Source organism: Maylandia zebra, linkage group LG19 (assembly GCF_041146795.1).
Source record: "Maylandia zebra isolate NMK-2024a linkage group LG19, Mzebra_GT3a, whole genome shotgun sequence".
NCBI classification, from domain to species: domain Eukaryota; kingdom Metazoa; phylum Chordata; class Actinopteri; order Cichliformes; family Cichlidae; genus Maylandia; species Maylandia zebra.
Genome location: NC_135185.1, coordinates 13961540 through 13982506, shown reverse-complemented (window position 1 = coordinate 13982506; position 20967 = coordinate 13961540). Strand labels below are relative to the sequence as shown.

The 20967-nt window shown below is 38.4% G+C and overlaps 1 protein-coding gene across 1 annotated transcript; it reads right to left on the bottom strand.

Moving 5' to 3' along the window:
• Positions 1 to 2903: 2903 nt before the first annotated feature.
• LOC112436578 (uncharacterized) lies at positions 2904 to 5186 on the bottom strand. Its single transcript, XM_076877743.1, has 5 exons — positions 5078 to 5186; positions 4331 to 4421; positions 4119 to 4253; positions 3885 to 3962; positions 2904 to 3703 (listed from the first exon to the last, which is right to left on the bottom strand). Exons 2-5 carry the CDS (start codon positions 4410 to 4412, stop codon positions 3528 to 3530), a joined length of 471 nt encoding a protein of 156 aa, XP_076733858.1. The 5' UTR covers positions 4413 to 4421; positions 5078 to 5186; the 3' UTR covers positions 2904 to 3527.
• Positions 5187 to 20967: the final 15781 nt, after the last annotated feature.

Sequence of the window (20967 nt, the reverse complement as noted above, 5' to 3'; positions counted from 1 at the left end):
TTGAACGTTACACTGCTGGAGGTTGAGCGCTGCTATCTCCTTCATAACATTAAAAGCCAGGTATGGGTACATGCATTAATTACAATTTCTGTCACGTCTTCAAGGAATTCAGTTAAATATCAGATCAATTTAGGTTCCTGTCTGAATTCATTTAGTGTCACAAATGATGCTACTTCAACCACAGATACATGTTGCATACAAATTAGAAGTGTTTTCTTTCTCATGACTAGTCACAGTCTAATTTTGCCACTTCCTTAAAATACATCTTGGCATCCAATTGAGCTACTACTGTGTGATTGTAGGTTTTATTCACACCTCTATTTTGGATTACTTGTAAACAAAGATAAAAACAATGCATTGCTGCACTGTAGTTTATTGTCTATGCTCATTCATTTATTACATTTACTGAACAAATATAACGACATCATTCTGAACTGAACCAACATGAACCAAGAAAAAAAGAAACATTTAATTAATCACACTGACCAAAAGCTGGCCATGCGGCACTTCACTTCAGTAATTGCTTCGCTGAAGTTCTTCCTCTGTCTTTTATGCGGTTCCTCTGGATGTGGGTGGTTGTTTGCCAAGAAAAGTAAAAGCACGCCAACAGAGATAGGAAAGAGCAAGACTGTTAGTGTTGTGGAAGTTGTCACGTTTGAAAGTTGCTGATATTCTGAAAAAGGGAAGAGTTAGTGCTATGAATCAGATCCAATTTCATGCAGCATGGGAGAAAGAGGCACATAATTTTAAGTTCAGCCCCTGGGGCGCTGGGTTTGTTTTTTCGTGTGATTATGTTTGTTTGAGCTCATTTTCTCACTTGTATCTGAGCCCACACGTACATGAATAGGTGGGGTGGTTGAAGAAGACAAGGCTGTATTTTTGAGTACCAACTGCATTTATGGATTTTCTTTTTTGTTATCCCTCAAATAGAAACAGTATGGTTTCGTCGATAGCATACTTTCTCTGGATTGTATGGAATAAACTCACATATATATCCACAAATGTGTATCCTTCTCTCAAATGAAACTTGATATAATTCAGTCATAAATTCCTCAGAATATAGGCACCTCTTAACCATCATAGTGGCACAATACTAGCCGGCAAGCATAAACAATAAAAATGACAAACTACAGCCAAGTTGGCTGTAAGTGATCCTGAATCTAAATTACTTTTTTTATTATACACAGCTCAAAAAATAAAGGGAACACTTAAACAACACAATGTAACTCCAAGTAAGTCACACTTCTGTGAAATCAAACTGTCCACTTAGGAAGCAACACTGATTGACAATCAATTTCACATGCTGTTGGGCAAATGGAATAGACAACAGGTGGAAATTATAGGCAATTAGCACGACATGCCCAATAAAGGAGTGGTTCTGCTTCTCAGTACCTATGCTTTCTGGCTAAAGTTTTGGTTACTTTTGAATGCTGGTGGTGATTTCACTCTAGTGGTAGCATGAGTGGCTCTTCCTAACTTTTTTCCTCTGACTCTTAAAACGTCTTCCTAAAAAGCTCTGCGAGAGTGATGACACTGCAGTCAAAAGGCTGTTTTAGTTCCAGATTGTGCGCTGTGGAAGTTCTCCTGTCCGGGAAAACAAACAAGCAAAAACAATCATTTTGCGCTGTGTTGCTTTTACTTCATGAATTTGACTTGCCAACCAATTAGTCACACAGCTGAGCTTTAAACTGAACAGGAATAGCTGAAGTAAGAGAACAAACACCTTCCTGCGGCCCCGTGCTGAGCTGGGGATGTCAGCCCTGCTCACTTGCCACGAAATGTTAAAAATCAGAGACAGAGCTGAGCGCCAAGTACACATGAAAGGCTTTGTGTGGTAAGGGACTGGAAAGACAGATGAAGGGATGAGGGCAGTGATTGTACAACCTTCACACTACTTTTTCATCCATTTTTGCCACCCTTCCATCCTAAAGCACCTTAAGTGTGCACTCTCCTGCAGCACTCTCCTAAGGGGGCCAGACTAATTTGAATATCCCATGCTGTCTGCCTTTTCATGTGATGCCCCTCTCTCTTTTTTTTTAAGAGGCATAGATGAAAAAGCCAAGAGGTTGGAGTATGGGGTGGCGGGCTGCGCTGAAAAGGAGAAATGGCATCAGGGTACAAGGATAAGTGAGGTGTGAGAGGAAGAAGGGAGAATGTAAGGAGGTTTGAATCCATGTTTATTAACTGTGAGGATGAATTGTTGAGAAGACAGGCTGCACTGCTGAAAAGGTATAATTTCTGACATGTAAGCATAGTGTTGTCAAAGCAGCATATGTTAAAGCTGCAGCATAACAACTGCATACAAACAAAGCACAGCATGCCACTCTACATCTTGAGTTGAGAAGCTACAGCACAGTGTAAGTGCAGAATTCTAAATACCTCCTAAAGACTTCAATCCACAGTAGGCCCCATATGGAGACACAAATTCTCTTTTCATTTCAGAAAAAGACACAACGGGAAATTCAAAGTCAGACAATTCAAGAACTTGGGGAGTAAGCTAAAGTGCTTTCTTGCTGGGAATATGTGGTACTAATTTAGGTACACAATGCAATTACATGTAGCTCTGGAAGTAAAATGAGAAAGGAAAAGCAACTACACAGCAAATTCTGGTCTTTGGAATAAACTCTCAGGGAGTTCAGATTAACTACATTTGAGTGTACATGCGTGACCATCGAATGAACTCTAGTGCAGAGTTAGAGTAACTCTTTTCCGGGAGTTGATTTTTCAACTCTTTATAGGAGTTAAAACTAAACTCTCACGGAGTGAAATTTCTACTACCATATAGAGTAAAATTTAACTCATAACTAGAGTTAAGTTTGATATTAACTCTTTTGTAGTGTTACTCATCAATTGAAAAAAGTTTTAGGTTTTTGGTGCAAATTACTACAAAAACACAATAGTGATTATTATGAATGTATGGATTTTATTTATCAAAAATAACATATTCAAATATGAATGCTGCATGGATTAACATACATTCTGTGTAACAGTACTGTAATAGCATAATATCCACCATTATTGGCAGCTAAACAGTTGAGGTCAGAAAGGCCTAACATTGGGCGAAAAGAAAAAAAAAAAAACAGAATTAAAGGAAAAAAATGACTACAGAATAAGCACTTCTTGTAATGCAGTGTTAACGTGAGGAAGACTCTGTAAAGTCTCCATCAAGCCAACAAATTAAGTAATGCAACTCTCTCACAGAACATAAAATTGTGAATCACACCCATATGACATTTGGGCATCAAAACATTTGAAATGTCTTACTTTCTCCCTTTCTAGGACCAGTATCTTCTTAAAAATGGTTTCATTTACCTGAAAAGCAGGACACTGATCATGGAAACACGTTTCATGGTTAACATGCATAACAAAAACAGAGAGAGAGCGAGAGAGAGAGAGCAAGTCTTATTACACACTACAGTTGCAGAGCAAACTACATGAAATACTATATTAAATTATTTTTCTCTAATCTGTTTTATCTTCGTGTTTAAGCTTTTTCAAGTAATGGCAACTAAAGAGTCAAGTATAAGTCAATTAAGTACTGTATCTACATTTCTTTCATGTATGCTGTCCAATAGAGGCTGAACCATTTGAAGTCCGACATCACTTGTGTCACTGCTCTGACTGCTGGTGGTTGAGACAGACAATGTATCTGTTAGACTTGGAGAGGAGGGCTCTTCCACATGTTGCTTCAGGACAGTCAAATCTGAGGGTGACAAATAAAAATATTAGAATACAAGGTATATACAATCAAAAACACAACACAACAAAGATACCATTTATGCACACAGGGCCAGTAAATTGCACGGTTTGATTAAATTATACTTTCTCCCAGGAGAACAGATGGTTATTTTGTATTTTATTATGGTAATATACAATTTACATACCACAAGGTGTGAGTGTCACATAGTGTGTTAGGTCTGAGCAGTCACGCAGCTTCTTGGATGATTGTGTTTCCAGGATGTCTGAAATGCATGTGATAAATCCAACTTACTGTTGAGCCATGAAAACAGCATTTTGTGATTGTTACCACAGGATATTAGACAAATTAAAAATGTTTATTTAAGAGTAACTGTACAAATCAAATCCTTCAAAATCTATCAGAGCATATATTTACTTACCTTCAGCTGTATAGATGACAAAACACACCTCTTTGACTGCTGCAAGTTCAGGAAAGATATCCTCATCCACCTCTATACCCTGCTCATCCGTGACTTTCAGTGCTGCATTTTCTGGTATGAGAAACTTCTGCTGCACTGAAGTAAAATCATCACTTAGTTAATAACAACATTATCATTTCTTCTTTAATGACTTAGTACAAACCATAACTTACCTGCTCTCACAAAATCTGTGAAGCTGACTTCTTCCAATTTTGCATATTTCTTTGTCTCTCTGTGTTTTACTTTTATCAACATCTTGGCCACCTACGGAAAAAAATACCTTTACTACTATGAAACACAACACAAGAAGAAGAGGTTGTTTATGGTAACTCTATGTAAACTGTGTATAACTTAATCAACGAACACTGTCTTACATTGAGCTAGCCTGTCCACACTAAATATTGCTTAAAATCTATTTAGCTAGGCTGGTTTAGCAGACAATGTGACTGCATGTTTGCTGTGTCCTTGTCTTTACAGTTCTGGAGACAGGGTTGTGTGCATGTCTCAGTGTGCAGCAGGACTAACTAACTGATGTTAATGGTACCTCAACATCTCATCAGTGCAGGCTGCACCTCTCTTTGGTTAAATACGGCCATTACCATGAGTCTAAACAGAATATTACTGTAGTTAGCTAACGTTAAATTAAACGTTGGTGTTAAAATTAAGAAATAGAAATAAACGTTTTCATTGACAACGTGAAATGTGTATCTTAAAATACAGTAAGATAAGTAAGTTAGCTAACTTTTGACTAGCATTAGCCTAGCTGCTATCTCCAAATCAGCATAACATACAGAAAACACATGTAGTGCTAGTTAGTTAACTTTATATTTTACTTGTGCATCCATGTAACTGAATATATATATATATAAATAACATCACTACACTCACAGAAAATTCCAAAGTAAATAAAGTATTTTTACCTCCTACATGTCGGAGTCCAAGAAAGAAACACAGATAGGCGCTGTAACGGTCGACAGACAAACAACACCAGCAATGTGTTGAATTAGACTCCTTAGCACCCAGTGAATGAACACCTAAATATTACACTGCTTTAGAGTACTCCCCAACACTGACTGTAGTATAAGGTGAAAAATAAACTCCCGGAATGTAACTCTTGCGCACTTTTATGCCTAACTCCAGAATATTTAACTCCAGTGATTTGCTGTGTAGCCTCTACTTGCTGACTGAAACCATGCAGCCCTCAGTGAGCACTCAGCAGAAACTGAGGTACAAAATTTATATTCAAACTTCACACTGAATTAATAGAAGGGTGCGTTTGACAGATGAAAATGATTGTGTGATGAAATGAGAGCAAACATGGTTAAACATACTTTACTGTGGGATAAATATGTTGTGAACAAAAATCATTGGGTAGATAAGAAACCACTTCCAGTCCAATCCAAAGCTCACCATTCTGCTTTCATTTTCCTTTTTGTCCTCTCTCAGTCCTCCTCCTCACCCGTTCCCTCCATCCCAAAAGGGCAGACATGGTTTACCAATTTACTCCACTCTGCACTGTGAGCACATGTTTCTATCTCTCTCTGCAGATGGATGAATAACTGCTAACTGGAAATATGTTTTGGATGAATATGTTGAATGTTCTTGTAGACTGACAGAGAAGGAGGAAAAGATCCATGAATGCATGTTGTTTTTTTGTTTTTAAGTGAGATCTTGAGTAGAGAGGATGAAAGAAGGAATACACATTTTTTTTTTTTTTTTTTTTTTTTTTGAAATGTGTTGACAAAGAGAAGTTGCTCAGGGGCATTAGATAATGTGTCACATAAAAACATCAGAATCTATGCAGCTTTTAAAAATCTTTTTGTACACATACAAAAATGGAGTACGACTACTCAAACACTACAAGGCTTAATTCGTGTATCTTATAGTCCATGGCAAGATTTCGACCAAGAAAGCAGAATTATGTCTATGCTTTTACTTTAGAAATTGCTTCTTGCAGACATATACCCTGCATCTTTCTCTATGATAGCTTGGATAGGCTCCAGCAACCCCATGGCCCATGAAGATATTCATCCAACATTGCATTTGAAGCCAACTTTAGCTTCTGAATTCAGGCAAGTGAAGTTAAGACTTAGATTTTAGAGTACACAGGATGTGAATCTGGCACAAGTGCCATGACACAAAATGTTATTAGCAATATTGCAAGATCTCTCACACTTAGCTTCTCACATTCAGACACTTATTAATGACAGACTGGTGTTCTATAATAAATATGCTTATCTTAAAAGTAAATTTTAGTGGATAAACCTGATCACTAACCAGTGAGTAAAAAACAAAAAAACTCCAAAAACTTCAAAACACAAATGTCCCAAATGAGATATAAACTGCTATTTCCTGGCTTTTTCCACCGCCACCACGCTAGCATCCTAATGTGGGCTTTATTGCTTTTCAAAACAGTTAACTTACAGTTGTAATCAGGAGTTTTCATTCACTCATTATGGGCATGGATATCATGTCAATTTGATGCTTTTAATGATTTCTTTGACTGTTTCTGTTTCCCAAATAAAATGATTATTCAACATACATGTTACAGCCCCTGGCCTTGGAAGAAGCGAGCCAGCCTTCCTGCATGCAAATTCGAGTGTGGCAACCCACACAGACAATTGGCTGCCTGGGAACCTGTGGTTTGCACCTCCAGGGAAAGTCTATGGGACCAGCTGAGGGATGCCAGACCAATCAGCAACTGATTGGGCACACCTGCGTCTTTAGAAGGCTGAAGAACATTCATCCAGGGGCTGCTGCTTTGTGTTGAGTGTGCAGTCTGCACTGCATGCTTCTGTCTATGAGCCTTGTTTGCAAAACCTTGTCTAAACTGTGAGATTCTCTCAAGTAATATTGGTTGTGCTATGGCCTGTGAAGCAAATTTTGATTTCTAAGCAAGCAAGTTGTTTTCTATTTGGTTGTTTGTTGCTATTATTTTTCAGTTCTCTGAGTTTTTAGTCCACTGTGGAGCCATTTTACATTGGCATTGGACTCAGAGGTTTCTGGCTAAGAGAGAAACCCGTGCTTCAAAGTTAACCCCTTTAAGTGTAATTGAAATGTGGAGGTGCCTACATGGGTGTGCCGAATACCTTTTTGGAGAAAAGGCTGGGTGGAGTCAAACTTCAGATCACTGTACTAGCTGTGTAGCACAGTGGTGGTAGAATCATGCTCTCGGGCTGTTTTGCAGTAGTGCTGATACATTGCAAAAGGTGGATGGAATAATGGAGGAGGACTACCTCCATATTCTTCACTTTCACCTCAACAGCTAGATAGCTGAAACTTGGGTTTCTTACAGGACAGTGATCCCAAACAAATCAAAACTGGTATTGAATGGATACAACAAGATAACATTAAGCTTCTCAAATAGCCTTTCCAAAGCCCCACACTCAACCCTGTGGAAATGTGTGGACTGTGTTTAAAAGCTGGGTCGGTGCCAGGAAACCAACCAGTTGAAATGAACTCTATTTCTCCCAAGAAAAACAGTCAGATATCCAGCCACAAATGTGCCAAAAGCTTGTTGATGGTAACCAAAAGTGGTATGCTTGAGGTACAACTTCTGAGATTTTGATCCACAGTGGATTAGAGAAAAGCCAAAATAAATTCAAACACTTCTTGTTTGCTGTATAATGTATTCTGTGCAAACCTGAAAAAGGAATAGTGCAAAAAGCCCCAAATTACCTTGACATTCATGGTGATTTTTATGTAAACCTCTTAATATTTATCTCCTGGCAACCAAAATTGCTGTGCCAAGTGTGTCAAGGCATCAAAGCCAAAGGACACTTTGCATTTGATTAGCTTTGACATTGGATGCTGAATTCAATGACCACCCTGTGGTTCACTGACTGAGCATAACACAGAACACCTAGCACGCAAAATAATACCAGATTTCAAAAATGAAAAGGGGACAGAATTGTTGTTGGATCTACAAATTTCTTTCAGACTGGTTTGGTTTGGATTTTGTTAAAACAATTGAGGCATTGATGCAGAATTGATGCTCTACAATATGCAATTTTTCAGTTAGTAAATCATAATGTTACATGCTTTGGCTTCAATGGCAAGCATTTATCAGCCTCACTACCAAGTTGTGCAAGATGGAGCAAAAGTAAACCTCAACCCTCCTTTTGTCCCTCTGTGGGGGGTTACTCCCACTAGGTTTATATCTGGGACTCTCCACCATTTGACCTTAGAACTGAAGAAGCTTCTCGGATGAGAGGTGAAACATCTTCAAGTAACTTAAAGGAGTCTAGACGCTTTTCTTTGCAAGCTCCTTTGACTACGATGACCTGGATGACTGAGAACCTTCACAGACAACCCTCAAAGCTAAGTTGTCCATTATGTACATGTGGCAGGGCGTGGCCGTGCAGAGGAAGCGGACGCACCGGCGCGGCATCCGCAATCATGCCCCGCCGAATTAAATATTGTACTGGGTCCTGTGGTTGGCGTTGTTGTTGTTGTGATAATGTTGAGCGGGCAGCGGGAGAGCTGCAGCTCTGTGAACAGCAACCGTGTGAGTCAAAGTATGCTACAAATTCATTCTTTGTAGCATACTTTGACTCACACGGTTACAGTACAATACAGAAAAAAAAAACCCATCACTAGCTGTAGGTGTTAGTTTGTCATCTTTTCTCTCTGAAGAGATGATAAGGCATGGAAAGAAGTAAATGACTTCTTGAGGAGCTGTGGTAGGCAGCAATGTAGACATGAGAGAGATACATCTGGAAAATACACTTGAGGTCAAGGAAGGATAAGAAAAAGGCATGGGAGAGCATGCTGGGAGAGCAAATCTGACATGTGGAGGTGAACAAGAGCAAGATTTGCATCAGAGAAAGAAAGTAGGAAGGCAAAAGGAGTAGAGTAGCTGCAAAGATCAAAGTAAGTTGAGTTGGCTGTTTATTTTATCAATCCAATATTTCCTGGTACATGGAGAAGTGAGCATTGGAGCACAGGGGGGAGAGAAGAGAAAGAGGCGATTTATGGGATCAAAGCAGGGCAGTTAGTGTATGTGTGTGTGTGTGTGTGTGTGTGTGTGTGTGTGTGTGTGTGTGTGTGTGGGGGGGGATCAGAAATTAATGTGTTTATTTGGAAAAAGGAAAATGTGTTGGTCTTTGCTAACTGCCAAACTTACTTGCTAAATGGTTTTATGACAGAATGTGTTTACATCTTTAAAGGCTATCACCAGAGTTACGTTTTTTTTTTGTTTTGTTTTTTTGCTGCCATTAACATGCATGCATCCATTTAAAGCAACCCAGAGGCATGCTGCGCTGCTCCTCTAACAAATGCAGTTCTTCTGATATCACTTCTGAACGCCATGATCACACTACCAGAATTATGTTTTTACCCAAAATGAAAGAGAAACTCACTAAATCTCTATCAGTCATTATTCTCGGCTCTGTTTGCATTGTCACCGTTTTGCACGCCTAATGAGGCAAACCTAAAAAGAGTTTTCCTCAAAGCAAAAACTATAAGTGAGGGAAAGTAAGTAAAAGTTGCATTTCACATGCTGTCCAGCATGTTTTGCTGTAATAGCTCAGTGCAGCACTGTGTCTGAGATGTTTTTAGGCATTTCTGAAAATAATAGGCGCCTGTGACGCCTCTGAGGTAAGTTAATCCTCCGCCAGCAGACAGCTGATGCTTTGTGGTAAATGCAACTTTAGACTCCTTACAGGCTTTATTAGCTGTATAAAAAAGAAAGGTACACCAGCATGATGCTTTAAACCAGGCTATCTTTTCAATGGCTTTGTGTACTTGTCTGTGTGATTTTGTGTGCATGAGTGTAGTGATAGTAATGTAATTACTACTATTGGCAAATGAACAGAGGGAGACAGAACATAGCAAAGAGAAGAAGGCACAAGACAGAAAAATCCCATCTTGGCAGAGACGCCATCACCAACACTCAGCAAACACTCTGGACTTCCTATTCTAAAGTGACTGACCCAATACTGAACCTGCTGCTGATGCGATGCCCCCCTTGTCCATGTGCAGCCCAACTCTTCACTCCCACTTAATCTAGACTTCTGAAAATAGAATTATTAGAACAGATTGTTTACTTTGCAAGTCTTTTTGTTGTCTGACCCCACCCCCTCCCCTTTTGGAAACTGTAGAAACTAACATTTCTGCAGTTAGAGATAGAATTCTTGTAAATTCCTTTTTGCGCACCAGCACAGTAGATTTTAAATGAAACAATCAAAATAGAAGCGAAGTAAAATGCATATTTTCTGGTTTAAGAAAGAAATTCTGTTTTATACATAGTGCCACATTTCGTGTCATGGTCCTGGAGACATGGTCTGATGACTCAGTTTTTTGTGTTTATTAATATTATCTTATGTTCTTGTTTTATTCTGGTTATGTATTCTGTTAAGATTTGCTAGTAGGTAGGTTTTGATTCAGTACTCCCACTGTTCCAGTTCAGTCAGGTCTCTGTGTAAAGCCTGTGTCTCTACATGTGTGTTGAGTTTCCTGTTTTACTTTGAAGGTCTTTGTCTTATGTCAGTGTCAGTTTTGCATGCTCTCCCGTCTCGTTTGTTTAATCAGTGTCAGCCGTGTCTCCCAGCTGTTTTCTTATGGTATTGTTCACCTCTTGTATTTAGTGTCTGTACCTTACCCTGCTATCGTTTTGTCGTCCCTTATTCCAGCGGTCCCCAACCCCGGGCCTCGGACCGGTACTGGTCCGTGAGTCGTTTGGTTCCGGGCCACGAGAGTAGAGGCTCAGGTGTGAAATGTATGGTTTTCAGGGTTTTTATCGGTTTTCAGCGTTATTTTGTTATCATTTTTATCGTTAACTCGGTTTTCCTGGGTCTTTTCATGTGTGTTATGAATAAATCTTCTTTTTTTTAGTACCGGTACTAGTTTTATTTTGTTGTATTTATCCGCGACACCTTAAAGGCCGGTCCGTGAAAATATTGTCGGGCATGAACCGGTCCATGGCGCAAAAAAGGTTGGGGACCGCTGCCTTATTCTACACTGCGTGCTCCGTCTGCCAGCTTGCCTGCCTGTTTAGTTTATTTGTATGATCAGTTTTAGTTATTTTTCTGGGGGGGTTTTTTTCTGCAACCCAGCAATAAAGCTGAGTGTTTTTGAGTTTACGTTTGCCTCTGTGAGTCCTGCTGTTGGGTCCACCATTCCTGCATGCCTTCAAACAGCCATGACATTTTGACAGTTTCAAAAGCAATTGAAACTATCAGTTTCATTCGTAGGGGAGGTCTGTTATCTCAGTATTTCATAATAAATTCACCTAATGAAATTTCTGAGTTGATTTATAGTTTTGATGTTTGCCTTTTTTTTTTTTTGCATTCTCTTTTTGATGTAAACTCCACTGTCACTACATTTTAGGGCAATGTTTTAACCTATCAGCATTTTTCCTAGCATAGGTCAAATGCTGTCAAGTGAAATGCTGTTAGCATTTAGGATGACTGGATGCCCCATAGCACAGGCACTGGCTGAATTTGTAAAATCCATAGTATTATAAATTTGTAAAGAGAAGACAAATACACACAAAAACACAACCTGTTAATCTTGTGATTTGCTTTAGAAATAAATATATGGTTTCTGGCTTAAATAGTAATATTTGAGCTTTTGAGATTATGAGGACCACTGATTAATAAGATGGAGTTGGGGGAGGGAGACGGCTAACAGAAACCTGCTGTACCCAGATGAAGAAGCATATATAGCACCTTTGTACTCTCCTGTCATGTCATGCTTTCGACCGCCAAACCCCTTTCTTAACTAAGGGAAACGTAACTGTAGAGCAACACTTGGCAGTACTGTCATTGCTTTAAAGGTCCTGTCAGTCAGCAGAGGGGGAGAAGTAGAACTACAACATCCATAAAAAAATAGTGTTAGAGGAATTTTGAATTTGTTGAAAGAGTTTGTTGGCTGAAAGAGTAAATGTCATGTGCACATTTGCACATTTTCTTATTTGAAGCTATGGAATAGAAAGTTAAGTGCAGGCATCTTTATGTGTGGGTGTGGTACATGCTCATGGTTACCCATGCTTGTGTCCTGATGTGTTTTATGTAGGTGTCAAGCCATTTGCAAACTCTCCCCACACAGTTAGAGGGTTGAGTATATACATGCTTGCCAGCACATGTAAGTGTGTGTGACATTTTCTTTTTACCCTCCTGTTTCCCTCAATTTGCTTTGAGTGCTGTAAACATAATTCTTGTCCTGCGTGTTTGTGTGTGGAGCGTGTCCTCAGTCACACAATTTTGCTTTTCAGGCAGCCTCAGGGATGACTGAGTGAGCAGGCTTCAGGATTATAGGATTAAAAATAAAGGACGACAGTAATTCTGATTATTACCTGGATTATCAAAAAAAAACAACAACACCTGTATCCAATATCAAATGATATAAACAAAATAAAAAATATATATATAAATAAAATATTTGGCTACAAATGTACTTGTAATGATTCCATAAAACAGAATTTGGACAGAAGGCAGGGTTATGTCTACTGAACTGCTATATAACTGAGGTTTGAAAAATTGTGTCCTTCTTGCCTTTCCATCCAATTAATGTTTGTATTCTCGGGTAAACTTGGCCATATTGCACCAGTTTAATCTGGGGTTAATTTTTTTTTATGAGTGCTCAGCTATCTTAAATAAAATGCACATTCTGTATAAAATCTAAGGTAGGCTTATAAATAGCAAAAACATTAGTATTTTGCAGACTGTAAATGCTTGTAGTGTCTATTGTTGTGTCCACAGCCAAGGCTTTTTGTTAGATCGGTCTTTTCAATCAACACTGACAATCTTGTATCTCTTAACTCCATGCTTCTAGGGGGGAAATGACTCAGGCTTTGACTTGCACTACAATAAAGTACACCCACTTAGATACTGCGGTGAAGCTTAAAGTGGTAGGTGTTAGAACCCAAGACAGTGAGAGTCCCTTTATTAAATGAAGACCTCATTTTCCTCACAGACACAAGGTCAGATCAAACCAGAGCAAGTGCATGAAACCTCCCTCACACCTCACTCTCTGCAATGATATGAGGGGTCCGTCAGGAATTTCCCAAAGGAAATCATGTTTTTGCAGCCTTGATGTATTTGTATTCACCTGGGGCAGACGGGTTTACCACTGATAACAGGACACAGGGGCTAATGTACCCTATTGCCTGACTGCCACCTACGTGTGGTCACCAAATCAATCTTTAAGTTCTGATCTCTTAAATCTGGGACAAAAGATGACGATATTTGCTTTTAGAGGGTTAATTATAAACCAGGTTATATGAACTGTGAAAATTATTATCAGGTCCCAGAGGGCCAAGACATAATTGTGAGGTAATAAATCAAGGAAAATGCTGTAAAGATGCTAAAAACGGCCAGCAACCCTCCAGAAACCCTCAAATGTGTCTGTACTTCCTAGATTCCCGTACAATATAGTTTTCAGTGTGAAGAATATCAGATAAACACCTCTCAAGATTAGACAGCCAAAAATGTAGACTTGTCTGTTAAATAGTGTGATCTACAGCATAAAAATTTAAAAAGAAAATATAGCTCTGACGGGTGTGGATCAAGAACTTAGTGGTTTTACGGCTGCTGATACCTTTCTGATTAGCTGCTGCCTTACCTGTGTGTCTTACCTGTGTGCTTGCTGCTTATTGTTGCAGTAGCAGTAGGCACTGAATTAGTCAGTAAGTCATCAGTAGCAAAACCCATTTTATTGCAATGTGCAGTAACATGTAGCAGGTTATATAAAGCTTAAAACAACCTTATTTAGTTTTGTTGCAATCTGTATTCAAACTTTGTTTAACTTGTGGAGTGCACCACAAAGCAAATTCCATATAGTTAGATTCTATTTGAATTAGCTGGCTCTAGAAAACTTAAAAACCCAGTCAGTGACTGGGGATATCATGGCAGTGACAATCAAGTTTCTTTGTACTCACAGACTTTCTGTTTCAGGCTCAGTTTATGGTTTAACTTGTCTATCGCACATGAGTGGAACACTTCAGTCAGGAGGAAAATGTCATTGATAGTTATGAAGAACATAACAAAACTGCAAAACAGAAGGCAGGTACTGCAGCTAAAACAAGAGATCTGTGCTACAGAAAGCTGTCAGTCTTGTGAATTCATAAATAAATAAAGCTGTGTAAAACAGATTTGGCAGCATATCTGGACCAGTCCAGAGAGAAAAGAACAAGTGAACCGAACAGATCTCCAGATCAAGTTATGTGTTCAGAATAAGTTTCATAAACCTTGCTACAGGCTCAATATAACCTGCTAACACATTAATCTTACATATAGTATACCTCTCAGATAAATCCCACTGATGATGGTAACTTAACAAGGTAGTGATATGAGGCAATGCTAGGTAAGATTAAATTAAATAAAGAATACTAAAAATTTCTGGAAAATTCTGGAATGATTTAAATGGTTTTCATGAAAAAGGCTAGTGCACACTGACTGATGAATGTGTTTCTGCATGTTGCTCAGTTCTTAGTGCTTCATCACCCTTAATCAGAAAACAGTGACTGGCCAAATGGTACACTGAAAGAATCAATATTCATCACACATCAGTCTCTTCTCCCTCCTCTCTATCTCTGGCCTTGACTGGTGTTGGCATAGCAACATTGCACTTCCTTTAAATTATGGTGTAGCACCGAAACAGACACTAGCAGTGACCCTGGAGAGGCAGCAATAGCAAATCAGCTTCCAGGAAGAAGTATGTGCGTATATATGTCCTATTGCCAGATGAGAAAATTCACATCTTCATCTTATGTTAAGAAGGGACCTTTGACTCGAGGCTGTCTGAACAATTTTTCATACTTTTGATGGCCTCCTTTGCTTCCTTTCGCTGTTCTTCACCTGTACTTGTCCTTGTCACCTTTGTACCACCTGCCAAGATTTTCTATGGTAACTATTATTGGGATCACAATCTTTCCCCTTCTACAGAATCAAAGAGAAGATGCAGATTTTACAATCTATCACAGTGAAATACCTCAAGGCCTACTTTATTTTTATGCAACATTTGAAAAAATAAACATAAGACTGATAAACTTCTGCATGTTACAAATGTCACCCGCCTGTGGAGTCCAGATTCAGCTGTACATTTATAGTTTGATCCGGGTGCACACTTACACTGGCGGTTTAATGACTATCCATAACATAGTGTAAACTTTGTGTTTGATAGCTGATAAAGAAGCAAACTGATGGTTTGTCAAGGAAAGTGTAATATACAACAATAACAGATTATCCAGAACACATGCAGGAACTGTAGAAATAAGAAAAAGCACCAGTAAGCCTTGTCAAAAGTGAATTGTTGAGATATCTTTGTGTTCCTGCAGAGCAAATAGCACTGTTGGACTGCTGTAGTAGCCATTATAATGCAAGAACCACAGAACTACATTTGACTATTTAGGGCAACCAAGGTTTATTCCTCAGTAGCCTGTGGTATCACAATAGATGGATTACTGTATGGGCAAAGTGAGTAGATGACCAGGCCCTTAAGACTTCTTTAATGTCTACGCCTGTGTATTGATGTTTTGTAAATTAGCTTAGTAGTTGAGGCCAAAATGAAGAACCTATAGTCACAGCATGGGAGAAAGGCACAATACTGTTGATCATCTTATTTTGTTAGATAGATTAAACCACTGGGTGGGTGTATCGGGTATCGCATTGGAATGGTTTAAATCCTATTTGTCAAATCAATCTTTCTCTGTGGCTACCTCTAAGTTCAGATCCTCTCTTGCCTATGGGGTGCCTCAGGGCTCTGTCTTGGGACCAGTATTGTTTTTGTTGTATTTACTCCCTCTTCTGCAACTTCTTAGCTCTTACTCTGATATTTCATATCATTGTTATGCAGATGATATTCAGCTATATATCTCTTTTAGGCCACCTGATGTTTCTAAGCTCCAAATCCTGCAGTCCTGCTTAGATTCCGTTAGAGATTGGCTGGCTGGTAATTACCTTCAACTAAATGCTGATAAAACGGAAGTCATTGTCTTTGCTCCTGAGAAATTTGTTCCCCTTGTGGTTAAAAATCTAGGCCCTCTTGCTTCTTATATTAAACCCTCCATTAGGAACTTTGGTGTTACATTTGAACCAGCTCTGACGCTGGACACACACGTCAAATCTTTGGTTCGCTCTTGTTTTTACCATTTAAGAAATATCGCTAAGCTGAGTCCCATTGTGTCACATTCCGAATTGGCAATGATTATTCATGCTTTTGTTTCATCTCGCTTAGACTATTGTAATTCCTTGTTTACTTGCTTACGTAATGCCTCCCTGGAACGACTGCAAGGTGTTCAGAATGCTGCTGCTAGGCTTCTGACAAAGCCTCACAAATACTCCCATGCCACTCCCCTGCTGATTCAACTGCATTGGCTCCCTGTCAAGTTCAGGGTCCAATTTAAGATCATAATCATGACTTATAGGGCCCTGCACGGTGTAGCTCCAACTTACTTAAGTGATCTTCTTCTTTCTTATCACCCCAGCAGGTCCCTGAGGTCTTGTGACCAGGGGTTGCTGGTTGTCCCACATACAAGATTAAAAACAAAAGGTGACAGAGCGTTTGTATCAGTGGCTCCCAGACTCTGGAACTCGCTCCATTTGAGTTTGAGATCTGTGGACTCAGTCATGTCTTTTAAAAAGCAGTTAAAAACCTCTGTTTAAACTCGCTTTTGGTTGATTTTGTTTTGTTTTAGATTTTAATGTCTGTTTTCTGCCTCTGTAAAGCACTTTGTGATTTTATCTTGAAAGGTGCTATATAAATAAAATTTTACTTTACTTAATAAGTGGGTCAGCACAATGTAAACTCAAGCCTAAATTATCAACAGCTATGCAGATGTTAAAGTCGTGCCTCCTGTGTAGGACTAGGATTATTTTCTGAGATGAGTGATATTGGTTGGTGTAGCCATGGTAGGGCCTAAAGGACTGGAAAGATTCAGAGCACCATGTGACATTTGCACTAGGAAAAACTAGGGGCATGATTTTGGATTACATACAACATTTTTGTAGCATGTACAGATAAAACTATTTGATGCTACTTGTTGAAGATGGTCACAGAGAACAGTCCTTTTTGGAAAAGTGCAGGATATTATAAATGAAAAAGGATAATGCAGAAACACCTGAATAGCCTATCACTTACTGTCACTGAATCTGAACTGTCTGACATTTACTTAAGTTCTATAGAAATTCAGCCAGACCCATTACCATGTTGCAAATATATAAAACATGTGTTTACTGCAATACTGGCTGGTTAAAGACATCGAAAAGTTGTCATTTTAATGCCCACTACTATATATACAAAGACGTTTCCAACAATGCTTTTAAGCCTAAAGTGAACAAAACTTGAACACACAGTTGAATACAGTCTGGCCTTCTGTCATTTGATAGAATGACCTTTCTGAGGTTTTTAAACCAGCGACTATCCTTCAATAACAATAATAGTGTAATTTTCTGTCTGCTATAACTTTCTGTCTAGACTAGCTTTCTCTAATTACTGTTTTGTCAGAGCTCTCCTTTTATTCCCAGTTTGTCTTATTTTAGTGATTTTTCTTTCGTTTTATCAAATCAGCTCCACAGCTAAACAACTAACCTGCTGAGAGTTGAAAGTTTTCACTTTCTCTCTGCATATTTTGTCTGACATAAATACAGGGTACTGTTCACAGCTGTAATCTGAAGTGGAAGCCTGAAATGCCAGATCTATGAAATGTAGCATGAATCCAAAAACATAGCAATTAGAGTGTGCTGCATAAATAAGCATTTGAGGATGGAAGTGGTAGTTCTGCTTTTATTGGAGGAAACGTTGATTAGATAGCAAATGCTTTTTTTTTTCAGCTTTTTTATGTTTGAGTGTCCTTTACTTTCTTTCTGTCTTACCTCTTATTCATGTCAGTTTTCCTTGATAATATCTCTCTCTTTTCTTCCAATCTTATCAATGTCAGTGTTTATGACACTGATAAGATTTAAGTGTGTAATGAATCCACGGTGTAGTGTCTTTTTCACGGCAGACATGATTACTTGATTAAGATTTGATCACAAACGATGAACACCGTTATTCTGTTTAATTTTTTTGCTTACAAGCCAAAGCTACACAAAGACATGACTATCTAACATGACATTAAATAACCCAGTTATTAAAGTTATTCCTCAGCTTGTACAGTAACTACTTTTGTTACATGGAATAAAGAAGGTTGGATCAAGGATTTTAAAGAAATCCCCCCGTTTCCCAAAAGTCTGTTTTTTCAGTGGTCAGAATGGTAAATAAAAATATGATGACAAGTCTGCCAAATCTGAAAGAAATATCATGCAGTCATGTCAAAATCAGCATTCAGCAAACAACAAAATATATTTCTGAGATCCTTTTGTATCCAGACCATAAGTAATTTAGAAATAAGACGTGGACTGGGCCAAAATAACCCGCTGGTAAATGACTAGAGCTATTGTTGGTCCTATAATACACCAAGATGAATCCATTATTATTGCAGTGCAATGTGTAACAGCCTGCATCATTATGTCATGTTAGGTTGTAATCTGCAAGAAAAGCTAAGCATTTTTTCCCTTGCAGAGTCTTTTGAAAGTGCAGAGTCATAGACTGGAAAACTGTAAAGCTGACATAAATGTAGATATAATATAACTTATATATGAAGAGGTGCATGAGACATTTTGTCACCTCATTCAAATCAATGTGATTTTAATTATGTGAATAGGCCCAGGTTAGTGGAATACTTTATTAAAATAATTAAAGGGCATGATAATATGGTGCTGTTTTGTTAAAATGACATGTATTTTTCTTTATTTCCTCCTAATGTGTTGCATAATGCAATAGGTAACTTGGTGCAGGCAAGTGGCAGCATCCTTTCTGTTTATACAATGCATACAGCACACACAAGTCATTGTTTATGCTTGGTTTGTTAGTTTGATTTCACATTTTAACCTAAGCTCCCATTACACCCCATTTAACAGTTACTGGAAACATATTTAGGGTTAGGGTTGAGTTATCTTCCACCTCTGCTTGAAACACCTCGACTTTATCTGAAACATTACATCTTCTAGTTTTCTGAAAATGTGTCTTCTGTAAATGTAACATGTGGACAAAGCAAAATTCAACCCCAGTGAGTCAACAGGCACCTGGTGGTAGGTAAGAGGTTATATATCTGGCATTCAAAAGTGATGCTTTGCTACTGCCTTTTCATGCTCACAGTTCATGACTTTGTACCAATGAAGGCTCCTGTGAACTGGGCTGTGTAGGGTAAACACACACAGGATAAAACCCTTCATCATCCTGTCACTTGGTCCTTTGAGGTACAGGATGCAGCCGCCCGAACCTCAAATGTTTTCTCTCTGCAGACTGAAGCACACTTGATAAGTGACTCATGGCTGTGCCACAGCAGAACCTGCAGACTCTAGACTGTATTAAGCTGGTGTTGCAACTCATCAACTCTTAAACTCATGTTGATTTCTAATCCTTACTGCCAGTGTTTGGGCTATATTTACTGGATCTCGTTGCCTTTGAAGACAATTGTGTTTCTCTTATAAACCAAAGAAGCAATAACAGTGTATGTAATTGGTAATTTTCCTGTGTCTTTCTGCTGTGTGATGACTCACTAGCTCTACACCAAAGCCCTAAACTGAGTTTGAAAACTCAGCAAAACAAAAATCAATACACCAGATGAAGCTGTGTACTGCAGAACTTAAAGCCGCACCATCATTGTAGAGTTTCTATTTTTAGGAAAGATTATGATGAAGTGTGTGACACAGAGACAAAATATCACCTGCCATTTTCTCCCCCAAAGAATATCTGTTAACGTAACTGTGCATTTACTTCATTTTTACATTTCTGTTCAAATATTAATTAATCTCTAGGTTAGATTTTTAGCACTAAAGCATTTTTCCTTGACTAGTAAATACATTAAATTCCTACAGTTCACACCTTGATATTATTTAAATGGCTTCTTTAAACTGATTATAAGTTACCCTTAAATTGGTTTAGAAAAAGTGCCTCTAAGATACAATTACTAGTCTGAAATCAATATTTGTACATTTTTATACTAGTGGAAACTGGAAGATACATGGAAGACATATTTTCACATACTGGTACATTTATAACTGAAGAAAATTACTATCTCAGTTTCCTGGAATGAAAGGTACAAATTCATTATGTCCTTGTTATTTGTCATTGTTGTAGTTTTAAATCTGCAATGAACATTTTTTTTCATGAATAAAATTTTTGTTTGACCAGGTCTGATAGATGCAAACTACTGCAAATTCAAGTACCTCATTCAGTCCAAACGTCTACAGAAAAAAGGATTGCACACAAAACAACAGATTTTATATTTAGCAAAACAGACTGTGTGAGATTTTGAAATCTCAGCCCAGTAAACTAAAACAAAACTAAAAAGAACTTACCATGCCAAGAGCAAATGTCTCTTTCAAGTAAATGTTTTAAAATTGCCTACAAAGGTAATCTTTTCTGCTTCTAGCTTCTGGCTTCTATTCCATTTGCCACTGCAAAAGCACTATATGAATATTCCTTCCCATTGAGACATTAGATTAGATTACATTTGAGGTAAAGCTATCTCTCTCTGAAATTTCACCAAAGTAATGGATCCACAACCACACGATGACAGAATGACGTCATACTCAATCAGTGTGCTAGTTTACCAGCCTCAGCTTTTCAGTGCTCTTGGTTTCTAGCAAGCTAGCTAGCATGCTGGTCAGGTTTGTGTTGTAGTGCTTCTGGGTATGAATTGGCTGCTGTCCAGTGTGTCTATCATACCTCTGTTAAATAATTCTCACTACAACATCTTGGACTGCTGTTAGCAAAGACAGTTCTTGAGCTACTCTAGAAACCTTCTAATCAGAACCTACAGCAA

Bases quoted from the DNA above. Each gene is read 5' to 3' on its own strand.
- LOC112436578 (XM_076877743.1), bottom strand. From the start codon at position 4,412: ATGTTGATAAAAGTAAAACACAGAGAGACAAAGAAATATGCAAAATTG. The intron at 4,254-4,330 runs GTAAGTTATGGT...ATTTTACTTCAG, and splicing joins CACAGATTTTGTGAGAGCAG to TGCAGCAGAAGTTTCTCATA. The intron at 3,704-3,884 runs GTATGTAAATTG...TGTCACCCTCAG, and splicing joins TGTGACACTCACACCTTGTG to ATTTGACTGTCCTGAAGCAA.